Consider the following 12,975-nt stretch of genomic DNA (forward strand, 5'->3'; position numbering starts at 1 on the left):
CTGTTCTAAACTGGTCCTAATGGACCAGAGCTGGACTTCCTGGTCTAAACTGGTCCTACTGAACCAGAACTGGACGTTGTGGTCTAAACTGGTCCTACTGGACCAGAGCTGGACGTTGTGGTCTAAACTGGTCCTACTAGACCAGAACTGGATGTCCTGGTCTAAACTGGTCCGCGTGGACCAGAGCTGGACGTCCTGTCTAAACTTGTCCGCGTGGACCACAGCTGGACGTCCTGTCTAAACTGGTCCGCGTGGACCAGAGCTGCACGTCCTGGTCTAAACTAGTCCGCGTGGACCAGAGCTGGACTTCCTGGTCTGAACCGGTCCGCGTAGACCAGAGCTGGACATCCTGGTCGAAACCGGTCCGTGTGGACCAGAGCTGAACTTCCTGGTCTAAACTGGTCCTAGTGGACCAGAGCTGGACGTCCTGGTCTAAAGTGGTCCTAGTGGAACAGAGCTGGACTTCCTGGTCTAAACTGGTCCGAGTGGACCAGAGCTGGACGTCCTTGTCTAAACTGGTCCTAGTGGACCAGAGCTGGAAATCCTGGTCTAAACTGGTCCTGGTGAACCAGAGCTGGACGTCCTGGTCTAAACTGGTCCGCGTGGACCAGAGCTGGACGTCCTGTTCTAAACTGGTCCTACTGGACCAGAGCTGGACGTCCTGGTCTAAACTGGTCGTACTTGACCAGAACTGGACGTTGTGGTCTAAACTGGTCCTACTGGACCAGAGCTGGACGTCCTGGTCTAAACTGGTCCTACTGAACCGGAGCTGGACATCCTGGTCTAAACTGGTCCTAGTGGACCAGAGCAGGACGTCCTGTTCAAAACTGGTCCGCGTGGACCAGAGCTGGACATCCTGGTCTAAACTGTTCCTACTGGACCAGAGCTGGACGTCCTGGTCTAAACTGGTCCTACTGGACCAGAACTGGACGTTGTGGTCTAAACTGGTCCTACTGGACCAGAGCTGGACGTCCTGGTCTAAACTGGTCCTACTGAACCAGAGCTGGACAGACTGGTCTAAACTGGTCACACTGGACCAGAGCTGGACGTCCTGGTTCTAAACTGGTCCTACTGGACCAGAACTGGACGTTGTCGTCTAAACTGGTCCTAGTGGACCAGAGCTCGACTTCCTGGTCTAAACTGGTCCTAGTGGACCAGAGCTGGACGTCCTGGTCTAAACTGGTCCTAGTGGACCAGAACTGGACGTCCTGGTCTAAACTGCTCCGCTTGGAACAGAGCTGGAATTACTGGTCTGAACTGGTCCTATTGGACCAGAGCTGGACGTCCTGGTCTAAACTGGTCCTGGTGAACCAGAGCTGGACGTCCTGGTCTAAACTGGTCCGCGTGGACCAGAGCTGGACGTCCTGTTCTAAACTGGTCCTACTGGACCAGAGCTGGACTTCCTGGTCTAAACTGGTCCTACTGAACCAGAACTGGACGTTGTGGTCTAAACTGGTCCTACTGGACCAGAGCTGGACGTTGTGGTCTAAACTGGTCCTACTAGACCAGAACTGGATGTCCTGGTCTAAACTGGTCCGCGTGGACCAGAGCTGGACGTCCTGTCTAAACTTGTCCGTGTGGACCACAGCTGGACGTCCTGTCTAAACTGGTCCGCGTGGACCAGAGCTGCACGTCCTGGTCTAAACTAGTCCGCGTGGACCAGAGCTGGACTTCCTGGTCTGAACCGGTCCGCGTGGACCAGAGCTGGACATCCTGGTCGAAACCGGTCCGTGTGGACCAGAGCTGAACTTCCTGGTCTAAACTGGTCCTAGTGGACCAGAGCTGGACGTCCTGGTCTAAAGTGGTCCTAGTGGAACAGAGCTGGACTTCCTGGTCTAAACTGGTCCGAGTGGACCAGAGCTGGACGTCCTTGTCTAAACTGGTCCTAGTGGACCAGAGCTGGACATCCTGGTCTAAACTGGTCCTGGTGAACCAGAGCTGGACGTCCTGGTCTAAACTGGTCCAAGTGGACCAGAGCTGGACGTCCTGTTCTAAACTGGTCCTACTGGACCAGAGCTGGACGTCCTGGTCTAAACTGGTCGTACTTGACCAGAACTGGACGTTGTGGTCTAAACTGGTCCTACTGGACCAGAGCTGGACGTCCTGGTCTAAACTGGTCCTACTGAACCAGAGCTGGACAGCCTGGTCTAAACTGGTCATACTGGACCAGAGCTGGACGTCCTGGTTCTAAACTGGTCCTACTGGACCAGAACTGGACGTTGTCGTCTAAACTGGTCCTAGTGGACCAGAGCTCGACTTCCTGGTCTAAACTGGTCCTAGTGGACCAGAGCTGGACGTCCTGATCTAAACTGGTCCTAGTGGACATGAGCTGGACGTCCTGGTCTAAACTGGTCTGCGTGGACCAGAGCTGGAATTCCTGGTCTGAACTGGTCCTATTGGACCAGAGCTGGACGTCCTGGTCTAAACTGGTCCTGGTGAACCAGAGCTGGACGTCCTGGTCTAAACTGGTCCGCGTGGACCAGAGCTGGAGGTCCTGTTCTAAACCGGTCCTACTGGACCAGAGCTGGACGTCCTTGTCTAAACTGGTCCTACTGGACCAGAGCTGGACTTCCTGGTCTAAACTGGTCCTACTGGACCAGAACTGGACGTTGTGGTCTAAACTGGTCCTACTGGACCAGAGCTGGACGTCCTTGTCTAAACTGGTCCTACTGGACCAGAGCTGGACTTCCTGGTCTAAACTGGTCCTACTGGACCAGAACTGGACGTTGTGGTCTAAACTGGTCCTACTGGACCAGAGCTGGACGTCCTGGTCTAAACTGGTCCTACTAGACCAGAACTGGATGTCCTGGACTAAACTGGTCCTAGTGGACCAGAGCTGGACTTCCTGGTCTAAACTGGTCCTACTGGACCAGAGCTGGACGTCCTGTCTTAACTGGTTCCGCGTGGACCAGAGCTGGACGTCCTGGTCTAAACTGGTCCTAGTGGACCAGAGCTGGACGTCCTGGTCTGAACCAGTCCGCGTGGACCAGAGCTGGCCATCCTGGTCTAAACTGGTCCTTCTGGACCAGAGCTGGACGTCCTGGTCTAAACTGGTCCGCGTGGACCAGAGCTGGACATCCTGGTCTAAACTGGTCCTCCTGAACCAGAGCTGGACGTCCTGATGTAAACTGGTCCTACTGGACCAGAGCTGGACGACCTGGTCTAAACTGGTCCTACTGGACCAGAGCTGGACGTCCTGGTCTAAACTGGTCCTACTGGACCAGAACTGGACGTTGTGGTCTAAACTGGTCCTATTAGACCAGAGCTGGACGTCCTGGTCTAAACTGGTCCTACTGGACCAGAACTGGACGTTGTGGTCTAAACTGGTCCTAGTGGACCAGAGCTGGACGTCCTGGTCTAAACTGGTCCGCGTGGACCAGAGCTGGACATCCTGGTCTAAACTGGTCCTCCTGAACCAGAGCTGGACGTCCTGGTCTAAACTGGTCCTACTGGACCAGAGCTGGACGACCCGGTCTAAACTGGTCCTACTGGACCAGAGCTGGACGTCCTGGTCTAAACTGGTCCTAGTGGACCAGAGCTGGACGACCTGGTCTAAACTGGTCCTACTGGACCAGAGCTGGACGACCTGGTCTAAACTGGTCCAACTGGACCAGAGCTGGACGTCCTGGTCTAAACTGGTCTGCGTGTTTCAGAGCTGGACGTCCTGGTCTAAACTGGTCCTACTGGACCAGAGCTGGACGACCGGGTCTAAACTGGTCCTACTGGACCAGAGCTGGACGTCCTGGTCTAAACTGGTCCTAGTGGACCAGAGCTGGACGTCCTGGTCTAAACTGGTCCTACTGGACCAGAACTGGAGGTTGTGGTCTAAACTGGTCCTAGTGGACCAGAGCTGGACGTCCTGGTCTAAACTGGTCCTACTGGACCAGAGCTGGACGTCCTGGTCTAAACTGGTCCTACTGGACCAGAACTGGACGTTGTGGTCTTAACTGGTCCTAGTGGACCAGAGCTGGACGTCCTGGTCTAAACTGGTCCTACTGGACCAGAGCTGGACGTCCTGGTCTAAACTGGTCCTACTGGACCAGAGCTGGACGTCCTGGTCTAAACTGGTCCTAGTGGACCAGAGCTGGACGTCCTGGTCTAAACTGGTCTGCTTGGATCAGAGCTGGACGTCCTGGTCTAAACTGGTCCTACTGGACCAGAGCTGGACGTCATTGTCTAAACTGGTCCTAGTGGACCAGAGCTGGACGTCCTGGTCTAAACTGGTCCTGGTGAACCAGAGCTGGACGTCCTGGTCTAAACTGGTCCGCGTGGACCAGAGCTGGACGTCCTGTTCTAAACTGGTCCTACTGGACCAGAGCTGGACGTCCTGGTCTAAACTGGTCGTACTTGACCAGAACTGGACGTTGTGGTCTAAACTGGTCCTACTGGACCAGAGCTGGACGTCCTGGTCTAAACTGGTCCTACTGAACCGGAGCTGGACATCCTGGTCTAAACTGGTCCTAGTGGACAAGAGCTGGACGTCCTGTTCTAAACTGGTCCGCGTGGACCAGAGCTGGACATCCTGGTCTAAACTGTTCCTACTGGACCAGAGCTGGACGTCCTGGTCTAAACTGGTCCTACTGGACCAGAACTGGACGTTGTGGTCTAAACTGGTCCTACTGGACCAGAGCTGGACGTCCTGGTCTAAACTGGTCCTACTGAACCAGAGCTGGACAGCCTGGTCTAAACTGGTCATACTGGACCAGAGCTGGACGTCCTGGTTCTAAACTGGTCCTACTGGACCAGAACTGGACGTTGTCATCTAAACTGGTCCTAGTGGACCAGAGCTCGACTTCCTGGTCTAAACTGGTCCTAGTGGACCAGAGCTGGACGTTGTGGTCTAAACTGGTCCTAGTGGACCAGAGCTGGACGTCCTGGTCTAAACTGGTCCTACTGGACCAGAACTGGACGTTGTGGTCTAAACTGGTCCTAGTGGACCAGAGCTGGACGTCCTGGTCTAAACTGGTCCTACTGGACCAGAGCTGGACGTCCTGGTCTAAACTGGTCCTACTGGACCAGAACTGGACGTTGTGGTCTAAACTGGTCCTAGTGGACCAGAGCTGGACGTCCTGGTCTAAACTGGTCCTACTGAACCAGAACTGGGCAGCCTGGTCTAAACTGGTCATACTGGACCAGAGCTGGACGTCCTGGTTCTAAACTGGTCCTACTGGACCAGAACTGGACGTTGTTGTCTAAACTGGTCCTAGTGGACCAGAGCTCGACTTCCTGGTCTAAACTGGTCCTAGTGGACCAGAGCTGGACGTCCTGGTCTAAACTGGTCCTAGTGGACCAGAGCTGGACGTCCTGATCTAAACTGGTCCTAGTGGACATGAGCTGGACGTCCTGGTCTAAACTGGTCTGCGTGGACCAGAGCTGGAATTCCTGGTCTGAACTGGTCCTATTGGACCAGAGCTGGACGTCCAGGTCTAAACTGGTCCTGGTGAACCAGAGCTGGACGTCCTGGTCTAAACTGGTCCGCGTGGACCAGAGCTGGACGTCCTGTTCTAAACCGGTCCTACTGGACCAGAGCTGGACGTCCTTGTCTAAACTGGTCCTACTGGACCAGAGCTGGACTTCCTGGTCTAAACTGGTCCTACTGGACCAGAACTGGACGTTGTGGTCTAAACTGGTCCTACTGGACCAGAGCTGGACGTCCTGTTCTAAACTGGTCCTACTAGACCAGAACTGGATGTCCTGGTCTAAACTGGTCCTAGTGGACCAGAGCTGGACTTCCTGGTCTAAACTGGTCCTACTGGACCAGAGCTGGACGTCCTGGTCTGAACCAGTCCGCGTGGACCAGAGCTGGACATCCTGGTCTAAACTGGTCCTTCTGGACCAGAGCTGGACGTCCTGGTCTAAACTGGTCCGCGTGGACCAGAGCTGGACATCCTGGTCTAAACTGGTCCTCCTGAACCAGAGCTGGACGTCCTGATGTAAACTGGTCCTACTGGACCAGAGCTGGACGACCTGGTCTAAACTGGTCCTACTGGACCAGAGCTGGACGTCCTGGTCTAAACTGGTCCTACTGGACCAGAACTGGACGTTGTGGTCTAAACTGGTCCTAGTAGACCAGAGCTGGACGTCCTGGTCTAAACTGGTCCTACTGGACCAGAACTGGACGTTGTGGTCTAAACTGGTCCTAGTGGACCAGAGCTGGACGTCCTGGTCTAAACTGGTCCTAGTGGACCAGAGCTGGACGTCCTGGTCTAAACTGGTCCTACTGGACCAGAGCTGGACGTCCTGGTATAAACTGGTCCTACTGGACCAGAACTGCACGTTTTGGTCTAAACTGGTCCTAGTGGACCAGAGCTGGACGTCCTGGTCTAAACTGGTCCTACTGGACCAGAGCTGGACGTCCTGGTCTAAACTGGTCCTACTGGACCAGAACTGCACGTTTTGGTCTAAACTGGTCCTAGTGGACCAGAGCTGGACGTCCTGGTCTAAACTGGTCCTACTGGACCAGAGCTGGACGTCCTGGTCTAAACTGGTCTGGGCGGATCAAAGCTGGACTTCTTTTTATGGTCTTTAACGACTTTATTGTTCACGATAACTTTTTTTTTCTGTCCAGAACTTTATTTCAGTGTTTGTCTCAAAGAGCTTTGTGTATAAAGTTGGATTTGCCTGTTTTCATAGATTCAGTGTAAATGTAAAGTTTTGTTTGAACTTGGCAGGTATGTGAACATGTTTTGGTAAATAAATAAATAATTAATAACTTTTAATGAACATGTTTTGGTAGATAAATAATGATTAATTGTTTGTGAACATGTTTTGATAAATAAATAATTAATAACTTTTAATGAACATGTTTTGGTAAATAAATAAATAATGAATATTTGTTTATGAGCAGGTATTGGTAAATACATTTTCATTTACAGAATCTTTACCTTCAGCTTTAGGAACCTCCAACATCCTGTCTTCTTCCTCCTCTTCCTCCTGTACATTCTGTGCCTCTGTCATTATTTCCTCCTTTTTTCTGGTTTCTCCTTCTCCATCCTGCTCCTCCTCTTCCTCCCCCCCTGCTCTTTGCTGAGACTCCCTTTCCTCTGCCGGTTCTCGCTCCGACTGGGGCGAGGTCAGTTTTGGCTCTTCTTCATCCTCTATGCAGCGCTGATTGTCCGTAACCGTGTCCTTTCTGGTGTTGTCCAGCGTGGGGACGAGAGGCGGCATGGCGGGGAGGGGATAGCTGAGAGAAGGCTCCTGAGGCGTGGCTGGGGACAAGGTGGGCTGGACCTTCATCATTGCAGAAGCCATTGCAGCAGCCAGTGAGTGGGGGGTGTCGTAAAGGGCAGAGATAGCGGAGGAAATGCTCTCCTGCAGGTCCTGGTTCTTACTGACCGAGTCTTCTTCATCGGAGGAGAAGGAGGGTAGGGCCTCCAGGTTCCCTTTCAACTCCTCATCCAAAGGCTTGCAGGGACTGGAGCAGCTGCTGAGGGCCAGCTCAGACCCTCCACCCTGACCTTCTTGGCTGAAGGTTCCTAGGGGCTGCTGAGAAGGGGTTGCTGGCAGAGAAGTGGGAGATAAGGGCCTGATACCTTCTTTTAGAGAAGAGCAGGGGTCTTCGGCATCTCGCTGACCTCCTTCATGGTTGGACTGTTTTTTCCCCGTCTTCAGGAAATCCAAAAAGGAGGCCATTAAGCCGGGTTTCACGTCATCAGCCTGCAAAACAACAGTCCTGTACTCAGTTTTCTCTCTCATATATAGTTTTAATCACAGTCATATAAAGCTGCTTGCTGATAACAATAAAGCTATTTTTATCTCCTTCGGCCGGCGCGCGACCTGTGACCCCGTCAGGATAGGTGAGTAAATGGGTTTTATTAGCAACATCCCAAACAGGAAATTAAAAACAGTGAGGCTTAACAGACAGCAGGTGGCAGCAGGGCTCCTGAGCTGGATGATGCAGTCACTGTGGCAACAGCTGCCGTGGCAACAGGCATCTCTTTTCTCCCTTTTGTCAGTCAGAAAGAGCTGGCTGTCAGTCAACTATAACCTTCTCTCCAATCCTCAAAGCAGAAAAACAGGACTGAAAATGAACGAATAGCTGTTTTTGTTTCGCTGAGGACGACACAGGTGAATATGTTTACATCCACCTTTCACAGATACCTGTACAGAAAGACTCTGGACTGTGGGTACCTGGGGTTACATGACTTAGATAATGCCTTCTGTCCACCAGCAGCATTAGGTTGAACTGATGAGGTATGAATTATATATGATGCTCCAAGCTTTGGCCATTTGGCAGAGGGTGTAAAGCAACTTACTAAACTGCAGAGCTTGTGTGCAGCAGCCCAGGTTTCAGTATTCAGAGGGTCCTCACTCTGCTTTTTCCATCCATCCATCATCATCTGCGTTAACAGCAGACAAAATATATGTTTAGTACAAGATTGGACAAAATATTCACGGATTGTTTGGTCTGAAGGACCAGGACCAGGATATTATTTATTAAACACAGCTAAAAAAAAAAGTTAAATCCAGTTGTTCCACTATAGATGATTTCTGGGTCTTCAAACCAGTTTGTGTCCACAAACCAGTTTCTGTGTCCAAAGACCAGTTTCTGTGTCCAAAGACCAGTTTCTGTGTCCACAAACCAGTTTCTGTGTCCAAAAACCAGTGTCTGTGTCTACAAACCAGTTTCTGTGTCCACAAACCACTTTCAGTGTCTACAAACCAGTTTCTGTGTCTTAAAGTAGTTTCTATGTCTAAAAACCAGTTTCTGTGTCCAAAGACCAGTTTCTGTGTCCACAAACCAGTTTCTGTGTCCACAAACCAGTGTCTGTGTCTACAAACCAGTTTCTGTGTCTACAAACCAGTTTCTGTGTCCACAAACCACTTTCAGTGTCTACAAACCAGTTTCTGTGTCTACAAACCAGTTTCTGTCTCGTCAAACCAGTTTCTGTGTCTACAAACCAGTTCCTGTGTCAACAAACCAGTTTCTGTTTTCACAAACCAGTTTCTGTGTCTACAAACCAGTTTCTGTGTCTACAAACCAGTTTCAGTGTCTTAAAGTAGTTTCTATGTCTACAAACCAGTTTCTGTGTCTACAAACCAGTTTCTATGTCTACAAACCAGTTTCTGTGTCTACAAACCAGTTTATGTGTCTACAAACCAGTTTCTGTGTCCACAAACCAGTTTCTGTGTCTACAAATCAGTTTCTGTGCCTACAAACCAGTTTCTGTGTCCACAAACCAGTTTCTGTGTCTACAAACCAGTTTCTGTGTCTACAAACCAGTTTATGTGTCTACAAACGAGTTTCAGTGTCTACAAACCAGTTTCTGTGTCTACAAACCAGTTTCTGTGCCTACAAACCAGTTTCTGTGTCCACAAACCAGTTTCTGTGTCTACAAACCAGTTTCTGTGTCTACAAACCAGTTTATGTGTCTACAAACGAGTTTCAGTGTCTACAAACCAGTTTCTATGTCTACAAACCAGTTTCTGTGTCTACAAACCAGTTTATGTGTCTACAAACCAGTTTCTGTGTCCACAAACCAGTTTCTGTGTCTACAAATCAGTTTCTGTGCCTACAAACCAGTTTCTGTGTCCACAAACCAGTTTCTGTGTCTACAAACTAGTTTCTGTGTCCACAAACCAGTTTCTGTGCCTACAAACCAGTTTCTGTGTCGTCAAACCAGTTCCTGTGTCCACAAACCAGTTTCTGTTTTCACAAACCAGTTTCTGTGTCTACAAACCAGTTTCTGTGTCTACAAACCAGTTTCAGTGTCTTAAAGTAGTTTCTATGTCTACAAACCAGTTTCTGTGTCTACAAACCAGTTTCTATGTCTACAAACCAGTTTCTGTGTCTACAAACCAGTTTATGTGTCTACAAACCAGTTTCTTTGTCCACAAACCAGTTTCTGTGTCTACAAATCAGTTTCTGTGCCTACAAACCAGTTTCTGTGTCCACAAACCAGTTTCTGTGTCTACAAACCAGTTTCTGTGTCTACAAACCAGTTTATGTGTCCACAAACCAGTTTCTGTGTCCACAAACCAGTTTCTGTGTCTACAAACCAGTTTCTGTGTCTACAAACCAGTTTATGTGTCTACAAACCAGTTTCAGTGTCTACAAACCAGTTTCTATGTCTACAAACCAGTTTCTGTGTCTACAAACCAGTTTATGTGTCTACAAACCAGTTTCTGTGTCCACAAACCAGTTTCTGTGTCTACAAATCAGTTTCTGTGCCTACAAACCAGTTTCTGTGTCCACAAACCAGTTTCTGTGTCTACAAACCAGTTTCTGTGTCTACAAACCAGTGTCTGTGTCTACAAACCAGTTTCTATGTCTACAAACCAGTTTCTGTGTCTACAAACCAGTTTATGTGTCTACAAACGAGTTTCAGTGTCTACAAACCAGTTTCTATGTCTACAAACCAGTTTCTGTGTCTACAAACCAGTTTATGTGTCTACAAACCAGTTTCTATTTATACAAACTGGTTTATGTGTCTACAAACGAGTTTCAGTGTCTACAAACCAGTTTCTATGTCTACAAACCAGTTTCTGTGTCTACAAACCAGTTTATGTGTCTACAAACCAGTTTCTGTGTCCACAAACCAGTTTCTGTGTCTACAAATCAGTTTCTGTGCCTACAAACCAGTTTCTGTGTCCACAAACCAGTTCCTGTGTCAACAAACCAGTTTCTGTTTTCACAAACCAGTTTCTGTGTTTACAAACCAGTTTCTGTGTCTACAAACCAGTTTCAGTGTCTTAAAGTAGTTTCTATGTCTACAAACCAGTTTCTGTGTCTACAAACCAGTTTCTATGTCTACAAACCAGTTTCTGTGTCCACAAACCAGTTTCTGTGTCGACAAATCAGTTTCTGTGCCTACAAACCAGTTTCTGTGTCCACAAACCAGTTTCTGTGTCTACAAACCAGTTTCTGTGTCTACAAACCAGTTTATGTGTCTACAAACGAGTTTCAGTGTCTACAAACCAGTTTCTATGTCTACAAACCAGTTTCTGTGTCTACAAACCAGTTTATGTGTCTACAAACCAGTTTCTGTGTCCACAAACCAGTTTCTGTGTCCACAAACCAGTTTCTGTGTCCACAAACCAGTTTCTGTGTCGTCAAACCAGTTCCTGTGTCAACAAACCAGTTTCTGTTTTCACAAACCAGTTTCTGTGTCGACAAATCAGTTTCTGTGCCTACAAACCAGTTTCTGTGTCCACAAACCAGTTTCTGTGTCTACAAACCAGTTTCTGTGTCTACAAACCAGTTTATGTGTCTACAAACGAGTTTCAGTGTCTACAAACCAGTTTCTATGTCTACAAACCAGTTTCTGTGTCTACAAACCAGTTTATGTGTCTACAAACCAGTTTCTGTGTCCACAAACCAGTTTCTGTGTCTACAAATCAGTTTCTGTGCCTACAAACCAGTTTCTGTGTCCACAAACCAGTTTCTGTGTCTACAAACTAGTTTCTGTGTCCACAAACCAGTTTCTGTGTCTACAAACCAGTTTCTGTGTCTACAAACCAGTTTCTATGTCTACAAACCAGTTTCTGTGTCTACAAACCAGTTTATGTGTCTACAAACGAGTTTCAGTGTCTACAAACCAGTTTCTATGTCTACAAACCAGTTTCTGTGTCTACAAACCAGTTTATGTGTCTACAAACCAGTTTCTATTTATACAAACTGGTTTATGTGTCTACAAACCAGTTTCAGTGTCTACAAACCAGTTTCTGTGTCTACAAACCAGTTTATGTGTCTACAAACCAGTTTCTATTTATACAAACTGGTTTATGCGTCTACAAACCAGTTTCAGTGTCTACAAACCAGTTTGTATGTCTACAAACCAGTTTCTATTTCTACAAATTGGTTTTGTGTGTCTACAAACCAGTTTCTGTGTCTACAAACCAGTTTCTGTGTCTACAAATCAGTTTCTCTGCCTACAAACCAGTTTCTGTGTCCACAAACCAGTTTCTGTGTCGTCAAACCAGTTCCTGTGTCAACAAACCAGTTTCTGTGTCCACAAACCAGTTTCTGTGTCGTCAAACCAGTTTCTGTGTCCACAAACCAGTTTCTGTGTCTACAAATCAGTTTCTGTGCCTACAAACCAGTTTCTGTGTCCACAAACCAGTTTCTGTGTCTACAAACCAGTTTCTGTGTCTACAAACCAGTTTCAGTGTCTTAAAGTAGTTTCTATGTCTACAAACCAGTTTCTGTGTCTACAAACCAGTTTATGTCTACAAACGAGTTTCAGTGTCTACAAACCAGTTTCTATGTCTACAAACCAGTTTCTGTGTCTACAAACCAGTTTATGTGTCTACAAACCAGTTTCTGTGTCCACAAACCAGTTTCTGTGTCTACAAATCAGTTTCTGTGCCTACAAACCAGTTTCTGTGTCCACAAACCAGTTCCTGTGTCAACAAACCAGTTTCTGTTTTCACAAACCAGTTTCTGTGTTTACAAACCAGTTTCAGTGTCTTAAAGTAGTTTCTATGTCTACAAACCAGTTTCTGTGTCTACAAACCAGTTTCTATGTCTACAAACCAGTTTCTGTGTCTACAAACCAGTTTCTGTGTCTACAAACCAGTTTCTGTGTCCACAAACCAGTTTCTGTGTCTACAAATCAGTTTCTGTGCCTACAAACCAGTTTCTGTGTCCACAAACCAGTTTCTGTGTCTACAAACCAGTTTCTGTGTCTACAAACCAGTTTATGTGTCTACAAACGAGTTTCAGTGTCTACAAACCAGTTTCTATGTCTACAAACCAGTTTCTGTGTCTACAAACCAGTTTATGTGTCTACAAACCAGTTTCTGTGTCCACAAACCAGTTTCTGTGTCTACAAATCAGTTTCTGTGCCTACAAACCAGTTTCTGTGTCCACAAACCAGTTTCTGTGTCTACAAATCAGTTTCTGTGCCTACAAACCAGTTTCTGTGTCCACAAACCAGTTTCTGTGTCTACAAACTAGTTTCTGTGTCCACAAACCAGTTTCTGTGTCTACAAACCAGTTTCTGTGTCTACAAACCAGTTTCTATGTCTACAAAC

General features: G+C 48.0%; 1 protein-coding gene across 1 annotated transcript in view; it reads right to left on the reverse strand.

Annotated features, from left to right (window-relative positions):
• Positions 1 to 12,975, reverse strand: part of LOC306765241 (proline-rich protein 12-like) — a gene marked incomplete at both ends in the record, with an annotated part of 489,381 nt that overhangs the window by 368,567 nt on the left and 107,839 nt on the right. The window contains 2 exon segments of the mRNA XM_079252643.1: positions 6,885 to 6,933; positions 7,048 to 7,656. Coding sequence (XP_079108769.1) covers positions 6,885 to 6,933; positions 7,048 to 7,656 — 658 coding nt within the window.

This window comes from Telmatherina bonti, assembly GCF_933228915.1.
Source record: "Telmatherina bonti genome assembly, chromosome: 14".
Classification (NCBI taxonomy): domain Eukaryota; kingdom Metazoa; phylum Chordata; class Actinopteri; order Atheriniformes; family Telmatherinidae; genus Telmatherina; species Telmatherina bonti.